General features: G+C 37.9%; 1 protein-coding gene across 1 annotated transcript in view; it reads left to right on the top strand.

The window, feature by feature from the left end:
• The first annotated feature begins 4,070 nt into the window (after positions 1-4,070).
• LOC135107254 (protein unc-79 homolog) overlaps positions 4,071-14,912 on the top strand; it is a 99,751-nt gene continuing 88,909 nt past the window's right edge. Inside the window, 9 exon segments of the mRNA XM_064016913.1 lie at positions 4,071-4,197; positions 6,483-6,570; positions 6,698-6,817; positions 7,509-7,670; positions 8,336-8,506; positions 9,106-9,198; positions 9,723-9,908; positions 10,997-11,168; positions 13,308-13,427. Of these exon segments, the coding sequence (XP_063872983.1) occupies positions 6,549-6,570; positions 6,698-6,817; positions 7,509-7,670; positions 8,336-8,506; positions 9,106-9,198; positions 9,723-9,908; positions 10,997-11,168; positions 13,308-13,427 (1,046 nt within the window). The 5' untranslated portion in view covers positions 4,071-4,197; positions 6,483-6,548.

Raw genomic sequence — 14,912 nt, 5'->3', positions numbered from 1 at the left:
TCGTTGCTAAAAACCGTGAAATTTAACTTAATGAAAATGTAAGCAATCTGGGTCATCTCTATTTATCAGCCATTATCTATCTTATTTATGAGTGTTTTAAACCAATACTGTCGCAAAGCGGAGCCACATGACCAAGCTTTAATATCCGCTCGTTAGATTTACCTGCCATTACTTAATTTAAGTTTGGCGAGGGTTTAAATGAGTGAGAAGGGTTGGTCGTCCCCTCCACTGGCCCCTCCCACCGCCATCTTGGATAAGGCTCCCCAGCCCCCTCCGGTTCCAATATTATTTTTTCTTATTTCCTAAGTATTTTATTTCGGCTTGTAGCTAAGATTTTATGGTTTGTAAAAATATTTCGTTGTTTTTTAAGTTATTTGAGCGCGTGTGTTGCGTGAAAAGTGGTGATTTTGGCGTTGTTTTTGTGTAAATAAGAGGGCCGTTTTCGGCGTATTTTTTTACGGTCCCAAAACTAAATGTTTTATTTCAGCCTGTACCAGGTTCTTATTGGTTTTAAAAAATAGTTGGTGTTTTTTTAAGTGTGTTGCCGTCCCGCTCAGTGAAATGCGCGCACCGTACACTTGTTTTTATTCGTGTTCAACTTCCAATAATATTGAATTTTTTTTCGGTAGATTTTTTATTTGTGCTTGTAGCTCACTTTAAATGGTTTTAGAAAATAGTTCAGATTTTTTAAAGTGTTTTCCGTTATGTTTAAGCCAGAATGGGTGGACATTTGAACGATTTTAAATGGGGTGAAGATTCCAACAGTTTCCAGATACTTCTTTTTAAATATCTTTAATACTACTGCGTTTTGAAATGTGTTGTTATTTGTGGCATTAGTTAATATGTGTGGCAAGTCTGAATTTATAAAGCATTCCTGTCTAGCTGCGTTTTTTAGAGGGGTCATTTTCAAAATGAAATACGTACGTACGTAAATAACGGTACCTGTGACGTCATCACCCCCAGCCGTGACGGCACAAGGCCCCCACCAGCCGTGACGTCATCAGAGTGGTACCTTCCCTAACTCCCTTCCAGTCCCTCCCAGTAAATATTCAGTGTTTTTTCAAGGTATTTCAAGGTGTGTGTGTGTGTGTGTGTGTGTGTGTGTGTGTGTGTGTGTGTGTGTGTGTGTTGCCTTATTTTTCGTTGTACAGATGGTGATGCAGTGTGTGTTGCTTTTGTCTTTCGTTGTACAGATTGTTATGCAGTGTTTGTGTGTGTGTGTGTGTGTGTTACCTTATCTTTCGTTGTACAGATGGTGATGCAGTGTGTGTGTGTGTGTGTGTGTGTGTGTGTGTGTGTGTGTTGCCTTGCCTTACGTTGTACAGATGCTTATGCAGTGTGTGTGTGTGTGTGCGTGTGTGTGTGTTGTCTTACGTTGTACAGATGCTTATGCAGTGTGTGTGTTTGTGTGTGTGTGTGTGTTGCCTTGTCTTTCGTTGTACAGATGCTTATGCAGTGTGTGTGTGTGTGTGTGTGTGTGTGTGTGTGTGTGTGTGTGTGTGTGTTGCCTTGTCTTTCGTTGTACAGATGCTTATGCAGTGTGTGTGTGTGTGTGTGTGTGTGTGTGTGTGTGTGTGTGTGTGTGTGTGTGTTGCCTTGTCTTTCGTTGTACATATGCTTATGCAGTGTGTGTGTGTGTGTGTGTGTGTGTGTGTGTGTGTGTGTGTGTGTGTGTTGCCTTATCTTTCGTTGTACAGATGGTGATGCTGTGTGTGTGTGTGTGTGTGTGTGTGTGTGTGTGTGTGTGTGTGTGTGTGTTGCCTTATCTTTCGTTGTACAGATGGTGATGCAGTGTGTGTGTGTGTGTGTGTGTGTGTGTGTGTGTGTGTGTGTGTGTGTGTGTGGTGTGTGTGTGTGTGTGTGTGTGAGTTGCCCTTTCTTTCATTACACATATGGTGATGGAGTGTGTGTGTGTGTGTGTGTGTGTGTGTGTGGGTGTGTGTGTGTGTGTGTGTGTGTGTTGCTCTGTCTTTTAGTGTACAGATGGTGATAAAATATAAATTAAACATAAGCACATAACAAACAATAAAAAAAAAAACGACAAAAAATCATTAAATCAACTCAGTCTACCTGCCTCACCCCACACCCCAGTCTACTCCAGGGTGAGTAGTAGTAGTAGTAGTTGTTGTTGTTGTTGTGTTTATAAAATTTTTGTTTCCTTAGAGAGAGAGAGAGAGAGAGAGAGAGAGAGAGATGCACAATTTTTTCTTTAATTTTCAGTTTTCTTGTTTTAAATTCACTCAAATATTCTTAAAACATTATAGTCATTAATTAAAAGTAAATAAAACACCTAATTAATTTATTCTTTCATTTCATTCTCTTTTCCTTCCTTTTCTTCATCTTTCTTTCTTTATTTTGCTCTGTTAAATCATCCCTAACCTAACCTCACCTATCCTTTACCTAACTTAGCCTAACCCAACCTAATCTTGCAGTGAGAGATGGGGAGGAGGATGTAAAAGGACATGTTTGCAGTGCGCTGTCAGCCCTCACCTGCGCCACCTCCCCCAGTGAGCGGGTGTAGGCCTGGGAATAGAACATATGCAGACGTCTTGGCAGTGCTGTGTATGTCCGTTTGTCAATGGTCAAGAAGGAACGTAGCAAAAGTTTAAGGTCTGTTTGGGTGTTTTGGGGTCTTTGGGAGGGTGTGGCAGTGTTTGGGAGGTTGTGGTAGTGTTTCAGGGGGTGTAGCAGTGTTTGTGAGGGTGTGGCAGTGTTTGGGATGGTGTAGCAGTGTTTGGGAGGGTATAGCAATGTTTGGGAAGATGTAGCAATGTTTGGGAGGCTGTGGCAGTGTTTGGGAGGGTGTGGCAGTGTTTGTGAGGGTGTACCTCTTACAACAACCTTTTTTTTTTCTTCACTCTTCATTTTTTCTCATTTTTTTCACTGTTCGTTATTTTTTCCACCATTTTTTCATAATTTCCCTTAATTTCTCTCAGCATTTTTCCATTTTTTTCACAATTTTTTCACAATTTCTTCACCATTTTCTTCACCTCTTCTTATTCTCTAGTGTATATGTGTGTCCTGAAAGCAGTAGTAGTAGAAGTAGTACTAATGTATTTCTATTTACACTTATAAATAAAAAAAGTAATATATATTTTTTTGTTGTGTTAAAATTTGTTGTATCTCTCTCTCTCTCTCTCTCTCTCTCTCTCTCTCTCTCTCTCTCTCTCTCTCTCTCTCTCTCTCTCTCTCTCTCTCAGTATGGTATGTATTCAATAAAACTCGTAATTACAAATAATTATTTTTATTACTGTCAAACATTATCAAGATTACAATTATTATCACTAATATTATTATTATTAGTTATTATTATTATTATTATTATTATTATTATTATTATTATTATTATTATTATTATTATTATTATTATTTTTTAATTATTATTATCAAAGGTTGTAAAGACTGTCAGACACAGACAGACAGACAGACAGAGAGACATACAGACAGACAAAATAAATAAATAAATAAATATATATATATATATATATATATATATATATATATATATATATATATATATATATATATATATATATATATATATATATATATATATATATATATATATAAACACAAAAACACACTTACCTGTAATAATACACATCTACTTTACCGCAAGTCAGCCCAGTTTTCCTCAGCACTTGCTCTCTTTTCCAGCCGCGCGGGAGGGCAGAACACTCATAGCGCCTTTTTTTCTATCTGCACCGACATCTTGTGAGGGCGAGGGAGAGGGAGAGGGAGGGAGTCACAGAACTTGCCGTCTGTGAACAAGTAACAATGAAGAAATTACTGGCGGAGTCTCTCTCTCTCTCTCTCTCTCTCTCTCTCTCTCTCTCTCTCTCTCTCTCTCTCTCTCTCTCTCTCTCTCTCTCTCTCTCTCTCTCTCTCTCTATATATATATATATATATATATATATATATATATATATATATATATATATATATATATATATATAACCTAAATTCTGCTGTATTTGGAAAGTGGCAGTTTTGCATAATATTTGGAATAATTACATATGTACGATAATTTTACCAGAAGTACAAAAATTTCAACCTGTGTAGTACGATAATATGGCCAAAACAATCTGGCAACGATGCTGCTAGCTGGTGGAGAGGAGAGCCGCGGGGCGGAGCATCTTGTGACTGGCTGTGCATCTGGGCATGAGCAGATCACTTCACCATCACCCTCCTGCCCAGGTAATGGCGGAACTCTTCCTTGTAAATTAGGTCAGAGTACATAGCTTAGACTTTATAGAATCAGTTACAAACATTATAAATAACTGTCACACCTGGGCGCAAGCAGGGGAGTAGAAAAGGTGGCAGTGACAGCTGGGTGGTGGTGTGCTGTATGTGTCTCGCCCTCGCCAGGTTTGTTCTCTCACCACGACAGTTTTCAGAGGCCGCATAAATGATTACCCGGATTATCTAAAGTGCTTTTCCATTTGATAATAATAATAAAGAAGTCTTGTTAATCAGTCTTGTAGACCGTAAAAACACTACTAAAAGTACCTATAACTTCAAGTAAAGCTGTCATCCTAGGATTACTGGAATAAAAGGGAAAACATACCATAGACTAACAAATACACGTAATATGTGTTTTCAGTGTCGATCAATACTTCCATACCTACTTAGTGGTGTGTTTGTCACTGTATTGATTACTTACCGTACTAAAGGTATATGTTCGGATGGGTTCTCTTATTTATTTATTTATTTTTATTTATTTATTTTTTTCGTTGTCAGTGTTTCAAAACCTTAAAAAAAGTTATATATATATTATATATATATATATATATATATATATATATATATATATATATATATATATATATATATATATATATATATATATATATATATATATATATATATATAATAATAATAATAAGCTTTCACTCTATTATATTATAAGCCCTTACCCTTCACTCCATATTTTTTTTTTTCATAATTTTTACCAAGTAAAAAAAAAAAAAAAAAGTCATTTGTATTTTTGTCATATAATAAGCTTTCACTCCATTCAGTAACCCCAATACACACCTTCATCACATATGCATATATAGTGCTAGTTTTCACAAGGTCTATAATTGTAGTTAGGTTTTTATCTTTCTCTTTTGTTTTCAAGGAAGCATAGACCAGCCAAGTCTAACCCAGCCAGGTCCAGCCCTTTCCAACCTTCACAAGGTGGACATCATAACATCCTTTGGGTATACTAATTACCAGGATGTGCTGCATGGATTATCTAACAGTGAATTTTTTTTCATCTTAGTTTAATATTTTCTTCCAGTTTTGACATTTGGTTGAATCCCTTGTGAAGTCAGCCACTCTGATTAATATGTTGCTTCCATTAGCATCTTCTGCATCCTCTTCTACCAGGTCCAAGTGCCTCATATCTCTTTCAAGTCCATCTCTCCACCTAAATTTCTGTGTTTCCCTTTCATGATCTAACTCCTTGCTACTTGCACAGGATTAACTTCTTCCATTCAGATCATGGGACTATACCTCCTTAAGTGTGCCTCTCTTGCCTTCTCCACAGGTGAGACAACTCTCTGCTTCCATTCTGATGTTTTCTCATCCCTCTCTCTCAGTAATAGTTCCAATCAGCCTTTGCAACATTCTCATCTCTATTCTCTAACCATTCTTACTTTTAGTTTTGATGTCTGTTACTAAATTGTTGCTGTCTAGAGAGAGACTCAGGATTACCACATTAGGCCTACTACCTTCTTGCTGCTTCTCTCATGTTATGTTAATAACAGTGTACCAGCCTTTCCAACTGTGAGTGACGTTCTAGTGAGGATGTTGGTATGACTGAGCAGAAGAGAGACTTTTCAGCCTTGGACAAAAGTTAGAAGTTTGGCCTGAGAGTCGTCTCCATTAGTGAAAGTGGTACAGTTGTTTTAACTTGCAATCGCATGAGGTGACTTGCAGCAGCGATTAACTGGTACACGACTGTCACTGCTGCTTAGCCAGTCACATGAGACAAATTTACTTGCTGCTGCTTGCAGCGGTGACTCGACTACCCGCCCATCTAGCAGTTTAGTAGTCTCGTGCCTCTTGTGCAGTGTCAAGGGTCAGGCCCCAGGTTTTAAATCAGTTAATCCAGTTAGCATGTGCCAAAATGGGACAAGAACTGTTGGACGAATTTGGAATTGTCACAGCACGACTTCATGATCACCTACTGGTAACCACGACTAGGTCACGTGATCATGAAATCACATGCTACCGGCAAGCAAACTTGAACATGTTCAACTTTAGTAGTTGAGAGTATTTTTAGTTGCCAGTTGAACTTGCTATTGACAATTAACTGGTCTCACTTGGTGACTAGGCGGCTACCAGTTGCAACTACTGCAGTAGTGACAAGTAAAGTCACCTTGTGTGATTGTGGCTTTAGAGAAAAGAAAAGCAAGTAGAAGAGGTTTCAATACTTACTTAAATTAAAAAGCTTTCATCACAATATTTCTGATCTCATTTCTTCTCATATATTTCAGGGTGAGGAAACGAGTAACTTGTTGCAAGAATGATGTAGTACCAGCTGTCTTTCAACTACGGTCACCATGGGGACTCGTGCGGCAGCCTGTAAGAGCCTTCCTCTCTTGTAGAATCACTATTTCCTTCAGTTTATATTGGTATATTTCTATAAGTGCATGTAGTTCCCTCCCTTTCTTTATATGGTGACTGACCAACTCTCCCACTCTCTTGCCAGTCACTGCCAAGATTCGAAACCTGACAGATTACCACTTACGGCTTCTCCATGGAGTGGTACCACCACCTTCTGGAATTGACATTGCTAATACTCTCAAATACTTCTCTCAAACACTCCTTGGTATGTGGTGTGTATTTACCTAGCTGTTAACTAGTTGTACTGTACAGGGCATGAGCCAAAGCTCATTTTGTCCTGTCTCCATAACCATGTTTATCCAGTTTCTATTTAAACATGTGTACACTGTTAATTATTATTATATTTATTAATACTATAGCACATTTTATAGTTTTATTTTTACATTTAGATTTTGACTAGATTTGAATTAAAATGAATAATATAATATAGTTTCTCTTGAGACTATGTTATATAAACATGGTGAGATAAAAAAAAAGCAAGCTGTGTAATGTAGGAGTGTCCTAAGAACACTTGCAACGTCAGTCTTCTGCCAACCATAAGGTTGAAACAGGGCACAGCAGGTCACTGGCAAGATGGAAGGATAGGGTAAATGAGCATTTGTGTGAAAAAAAATGGTTGTAGTAGTTGATGGACACTCCCAAAGGAAGCAAGGCATTAGAGGAACTGAAAAGGGGAAAGATCTGGATAAGGATGTAGTAAATGCTGAAAGTATGCATGGGTTTACAGTAATGATTGATTAAATAAGACAAAGAAACTGGTCCCTATATGTGTGATCTTATTTCCTATAAATCACAATTACATAACACATACACACATTACAGCAGTGAGATTAGGGCAGGGGTGTATTTTACTTCCTTTAATCCCTTTCTGTTGTTACTCCTATCTTCTCCCTCAGGGCTGTTGCGGGACATTCAGGCTAGGCCGCTGGACATGCTTCACCACCGTGCACAAGACAGTGAAAGGCTGGCACTCTTTCCAAACCTTGACTACCTGGGTCTTCACCAGGCACTTGTGGCTCTTGTTGATGTGATGCCTCTTATACAGTCCGGAACTCAGGGTAGGTACTCTACTTTTTATGATACCTTGAATGTCCATGGTTTAGCATACATTTTTCATGGTGTTGGTGGTGTGTAGTGGAACTGCTTGTATGACAGCTCAAAATTTCCAAGAATAGTTTTGTTTTGAGCTATCCCTGCTATAACACATGACCTCCCATAATGTTGCAATATCATTGTGTGTGAATTTCAGTGCACTAAAAGGCTTATCTGTGTGACTTTCCTATATGCTGAGCAGCTTGTCAACCATCCAGGAATCTGAACTTAATTTTAATCAACTGGTTATGAATAGAGGAGTATGAGTATTTCTTCTAAAACTGTCAGTAGTGACTATATTGTACATCTTATCTAATTCTTGTAAGTGTTATGCTTAGCATCACCCTCATAAAGTATTTATCTTACAGTTAAATCTATCCTCGTTTTATCATTTTGTCTCCTATGATCCCTTAGAAGTCCTGCAATGGAGTGACCACAGGTGAAGTTTCCTTGTACATCCTGTCCATACATTTTATTTGCATACACCAGTCCTCTCACTTCACCACTCTCCCTTTCAAATATGGTATTATGTAATGTACTTTAATCCAATTTTGTGTTGGGACTTCTGGATCGCTGAACATCCATTATTTACTTGAAGTTCTTCACTCTTATATCCACTCTCTTGCTGCAGGGTTTGGGCAGGCCCTGTTGAACACACTGGCTTGTCTGGTGGTGTTTCTGGAGCGGCAGGTCATTGACACATTGCCATATCTTATTGCATCAATGATGACTGCTGTGCCTGAGCCACTACACCAACAACTCATCACAACTCTCTGTTACTACATACTACCTGTTACTGTGGGTAAGACAGAGAGAGAGAGAGAGAGAGAGAGAGAGAGAGAGAGAGAGAGAGAGAGAGAGAGAGAGAGAGAGAGAGAGAGAGATGTACCCTGGGTCCTCTGTCATTGTAGATATGGTATTTATTAATTTTATTTGCATCTGCTCTTGGAAAACAAGTGATTATAGACTAAATAAAAAAAAGGTCATATTGGAATCATAACCAAAAAGAATGACAAGAAATTGGCCAAGGATGTGGAAGGAAGAGGTGGACTGTTAAACCTAGATTACTTGCTATTGTATGTTATTGAAAATGTGCACAGTAAGAAAAAAAAATATATATATACCAAATTTTATTTATTTTTATTTGTTTATTTGTTATTATTTCAAAATATATATTTCATCTTTTTTTACTGTTGAGTGTGTGGTGTAAACCTTGGTTCAATGTGGTCTGTCTTCTCCCCCACAGAGGCCTAGAGTCTGAAATGTAAGGCAGTACTTGTTGTGATAGTGTGAGTGCTTATGTCTCAGCTACCCAACTTCATGGAGATATCAGTCTGATAGATAAACTTTTTTCCATGATATTTTCTTTACCTGTGTCAACCCTTAGTTATTCCTTTGAAGGTGCAGCAGTAGAGGAAGGAGAGGAGGAAAACTATGCCACTGCCTCCGTTCCAGCTGTTCTTATGATGGTCTTCCAGTACACTGACAACTCAGGTCAGTAAACTAGAAATAGGGCAAGAGTTTAAACTGTCTGCCATTCTAAGTATTACCACTATATATTGGCTGTAATTTGGCTGTTTTACCCTTTTCCATACTTATAGAGACCATAAGGTACACAGTATCTTGATTCATACGTCTTTCTTTTTATGGTAAGCTGTATATCGGGCAGACTTTATGGAGCCCTGAGCAAGATCTAGTTTTAAGACTCTTGATAGCAAGATTCCATTTTAAGCCACTCCAGCTTGGCTAATGTAACTAATTTAAATCTTACAAAACACATAATATATATATGTGCAAACAATATTTCACATGAAATAGTTACAAGAACAATAGCAGTCTTTAAACAAGTTATAAGATTATATGCTAAGAAAAAATTATGTACCTATATGGCAGCTGAAGTGTAGAAGTGTCTGCCTTATCTGTGTCCTTAAAGGGAGTTCTGAAAAACAACTCTCAGAATAAATAGAGAGAGACAGAATCCTCCCATCTTGGCCAACTATTCTTCTGTACCACTGCAGCCTATCATTGTGAGCTCCTGGAGAGCCTCATGGCCCTCAAGCCAGATATTGTCAAGGACCTCCTCTGTGTGATTGCGTTTGGCACTCCCTCCTCCCGCCCACCTGCTGCCAACCTTCTGTTTTACTACTGGCCAAGCCTGAACCCAACTCTGTATGACCGTAGAGGAATCCACATCAAGTTCAGTGGTGAGTCTGGCTCCTTTTTGAACATTATCCTTATTCTGCAATACTTCATATGCATTTCCTTTTCTTGTCTTCTCTGCCTCCATATTAGTCTTCTTATGGATTTTTTTTCAGGGGGGTATGTTATAAGTCAGAATAAGTGGTATGGCTGGGACAAAAGATAGATGTTTGATGGGATGAATTATAGGTTTTGTGCTCTCTCTCTCTCTCTCTCTCTCTCTCTCTCTCTCTCTCTCTCTCTCTCTCTCTCTCTCTCTCTCTCTCTCTCTCTCTCTCTCTCTCTCTCTCTCTCTCTGTTACTGTCCTAGATGTGTCAGTGTTCACTATCATCATATCCTATCATAGGACAGTGTTGAAAATACATTTGAATTGATTGTATTGATTTTGCATTGAGTCTTGTGAGAAAGTTTTATATTATTGTACCTTAATAGTCTACTTGAAAGTGCAGTAGTGATTAATCTATTCTTCATTCAGTAAGTCATTAATTGAATTTCATAGAATACTTTGCAAAACCAGTGTTAGATCAGAGTAATGAAGCCTTTTTATCTGAAGCTAGTGCAAATGTTCATTATTTGTGTGTGTATGTGTGTGTGTGTGTGTGTGTGTGTGTAAGATTATGATTGTATACTGCTAATTAATGATTTTCTGAGCCTTGTCTGACATTTTTTTCTCCCAGTTCAGGTAATCTTAATCACATGAACCTATGTAGCTTCATGTCAAATGTAGCAATGACAATGCTTATGATGTGACATCACTCTTAACATCTGATTTGTGGATGCACTCTCTCTTTCTCTCTCTCTCTCTCTCTCTCTCTCTCTCTCTCTCTCTCTCTCTCTCTCTCTCTCTCTCTCTCTCTCTCTCTCTCTCTCTCTCTCTCTCTCTCTCCTTGTTGTTCATTCAGAGGTGGAGGGCATCAGCAAATCAGATGGTGAAGCTGGTGATGAGGTTTTTACCACATTGTAAGCATTGGTATTGCCAGATTCAGTGTTAAGCAGTGTAATGAAAGGTAACCCAGTGTGTGGATGGTCCCTTGCAGCAAAGTGACACCTAGGACATGTACAGCTAACCAGTCTTATCACTTTTCCTTGCAGCTCACAGGAAACTGATGTCCTATATTCTGTTCTCTTTTTCCTTTGAAGTGACAATGATCTACATTGTGTTGTCGTGGTCCTTTAGTTCATGCACATTTCTTTTTAAGCAAAAGGTTGCATTATACCATTTTCTCATTCCTTGCTTTTCATTTTCTGCCTTGTCTCTCATCTCTTAAACCATCTTGTACATAGTTCTTTCTTTTATATATGCTCTATATGCTTCCTATCTTATTCTTGACCTGAGTTTATTTCCTATCCCTATCCTCTTTCTGACTACATCAAAATCTGTTAGTCCAGAAATGGTCAGGTTGATGTGGGTGAAGGAAAGTGTTTCATAAATGTTTATTTCAGGTGTACAGACAATGGTTTACCAGGAATAAATGTTCATATCCATGGTACAAGTGTAAGGAGATTTGTGTTATTGTCTGAAAAATTATAGTTTTCTTAATAGATCTTCAAATATTGATTATACTAGGTATTTATTTATTTCCACATTTTTTAATACACACGCATACATGTACTCTCTCTCTCTCTCTCTCTCTCTCTCTCTCTCTCTCTCTCTCTCTCTCTCTCTCTCTCTCTCTCTCTCTCTCTCTCTCTCTCTCATATTATAGATATGATATATTAAGGAGCTTAAGTGCAAAAGTGTATTTGCTGTATGATAATTATTTACACTTTTACTTGTGCTACAAAAATGCAGTTTTTCCTGAACTTCCAATGGGGTTCATTTACAGACGTCCATGAATGTAAAAAAAAAGAAAAAAGAAAAAAAATGTGGATTCTTGCTTCTGCTTTCTTAAAAATGCCCATTTCTTTGTCATATTAAATAAATTTAAAGCAGCCAAACCTATACAAGCTGTAACTTCAGGATTAGATGAGTCTACTGGTGTATAGACTCCTTGCTTTCTCTAGCACCATCTGCATCATCACCATTTGACAAAGGTGCAGATACTAGAATGGTCACTGCAAGACTGGGACCAGATTCACAAAATACTTAGACACTGTATAATGATCCTTCATTATACATACTTGATTTGTAGGATTCCAGATCCAAGGGACAAAATATGGCTCTCCATATATCTGGTGCCTGAATGGCTATTCATAGTTTAGAATTCCTGTGCTGAATGGACAGTGACTGATGGTTACAGAATTGACCACTGGTGCGTGGCAGCATGGATGGCTAATTATTTAACATCCCTTCATGTGCAACCATAAAAAAAATGGTGAAAGGTTTTATCTTAAATAGTGACAAATAGGCATTGTACAGAGGCCTTTGGTACAGGTTGTAACTGAGTGGGGGAAGAAATTATTGCTATGAATGCTGTTTGTGGTAAAAATCCTAATCTTCTTCTCTATATTTCACTGATGTGTGTTTTTTATATCTGGATGTGATAATGTGGCACAGGTAGTGGCAAAATGTGTTTGGTGGTGTTGCCTAACCATTGTGTTCACAATGCTGGCTAGCTGACATGTACTTGCTACCCAGCCATAATGTTGGCTGCCAATAGCTTACAGCTTCTCATAAGATGAGAAGTAAATCAAATATGCATTCTTTTCCACCTCTGGCTAGCATTAGCAATCATTGTGTTTATCTTGCATAAAGTGGGTATCATTAATAGATGGGTTTGGAATGGGAAAGGCTTTGTGTGTAGGAAATATCTATCTTTCCTCTCGGTACCTTCATCCCTTACCTATCTCTTCCTACAGTGGCCATGTCACCATAATCACACCTCATTTCCATTCATGGTCCATCTCTTGAATTAATGACAAAGTTTCTTATTTGAAGGGAAGAGTGTTTAAAATAGTAGCAACAATGATGTGTTGAGCAGAATTATGACTAGTGAAGAAAATGGAAGACAAAATGTTCAGGTGGATGTGTGGAATAATAAAAGTAGACAAGATCAGGAATCAAATAATACAAGGAACTATGAAGATTGGGAAGATATTAAGGAAAACAGAAAAGGACACCACAGTGATTCAGCCAAGTGAAGATAAGGGAAAAGGTGTGTTTGGGAAGAAGAATGATGGAGATGGAGGTGCAGGGAATGGCACAGATAGGAATGTCAAAGCAGAGGTGGATGGACCTCTTAAAGTAAAACTTGGGAGAAAAACAACTCTCAGAGAAAGATGTGCATGAGCAGATGATGGAGGACAACTGTGAGAAACACTGACCCCACACAGATGAGGGAAAAGGGTGTTTAGAGAATGAAGAATTCTCTCTTGACGTATGATACATGCTCAATTTATCAATAATTGTAATAATAATATTTCTTATTGTGTGATCACTCTATACCTTCCTCACTGCCAACAGCATGGTACAAGCTGCCCAGAGAAGTAATGGTGATGAAAGGAAGCTAGGCAGATGGCATTGCAAAGACATCCTGATGGCAACATATATTGCTTATCAATACGGTGGCTACTGTGCCACCTTGTGAGTGTATTTACTATGATCAGGTATACAAAAAAATAAAGAAAAGTAATTTATAGTTTTTGAAAGAAAAGGGAAGAAAACATAGAGGAGAGTCAATGAGGAATAACAGAATGCAAAAAGAATGATCAATTGTAGAAAATGCTACTGTAGGACATACACCAGAGAGATGCTATTAAGGTGAAATGTCTTGGCAACATCCACCAGAGACCAGGCAGTATTGGTAAAGCACTTAGGCATTCATAATATTGTTAGTTTCTATTGTGATTTTCAAGCCAGAAAACTCTAAGTTAGAATACCATGCTAGAAGTTTTATGATTGTCATCTTGCTGGTTTGTTCACAGTAATCAGTTAATTGTGATCAGGCACAAGAAATTGTTTAGTGTTTTTAAGTAGTAAATGCGATGCCTTTCTTTTCTTTAGTAATCATGATAAAACATAATATAGTGTGATTATTCCTACAGTGCTTACTGTTTATTACAGCAGGGCTAGATTGCAAAACTGGCAAAGAAGTGGATTCTTGGAGTGCTAGGGCATCATTGATGGCTGTTTGTATTACTGTTGTTCTTGTTGATATGGCAGCACCAGTCAGCTGCAATATTGGAAGGTTGAAAGTATAAAAACTTGCAAATTACTATATGTAAGAAAAATAAATAATAGTGACTTAAAAATGTCAAATTCAGCTTTGAGCTTATATGCTTGGTCTGGATATATTAGTGCCCCTCTGTGGATCTATTGCAATCAGCATTTGATCAGAGTCCATTGTAATAAGAAATAGTGCACTGTCAGTATACCATGTAAAAAAATATACATGAGAGCACATGTACTTGAGGCAAACAGGTAAAAATTGAGGCTGATATTACAGTCTTGGTTTATAAGAACATAAGAACATAAGAAATAAGGGAAGCTGCAAGAAGCCACCAGGCTTACACATGGCAGTCCCTGTATGAAATATACCTACCTATTTCCACCTATCATCCCCATCCATAAACCTGTCTGAATCTTCTCTTAAAGCTCCCTAATGTCTTAGTACTAACAATATGATTACAGAGGTCTGTTCCATTCATCTACCACTGTTTGAGAACTAATTTCTTCCTATCTCTTTCATAAACCTATATTTTCAAGCTTGAACCTGTTATTTCTTGTTCTGTCCTAGTTGCTGATCCTAAGAACTTTGCTTACGTCCCCCTTGTTATAACTCTTATACCACTTAAAGACTTCTATCAGGTCCCTTCTTAACCTAACATCTCTCTAAAGAATATAAATTTAACAGCTTCAATCTCGCCTCGTAAGGAATACTTCTCATCCCCTGTATCCTTTTAGTCATTCTCCTTTGTACTGATTCTAATAGCCCTATATCCTTCCTGTAATGTGGGGACCAGAACTGCACAGCGTAGTCTAGATGAGGTCTGACCAGCGCCAAAATTAACTTTAATATTACTTTGGGCCTTCTACTTTTAACACTCCTAAAAATGAATCCTAATACCC

This window comes from Scylla paramamosain, chromosome 15, assembly GCF_035594125.1.
Source record: "Scylla paramamosain isolate STU-SP2022 chromosome 15, ASM3559412v1, whole genome shotgun sequence".
Classification (NCBI taxonomy): Eukaryota; Metazoa; Arthropoda; class Malacostraca; order Decapoda; family Portunidae; genus Scylla; species Scylla paramamosain.
The sequence above is the reverse complement of the archived record's forward strand: the minus strand, read 5'-3'. Positions and strand labels throughout refer to the sequence as shown.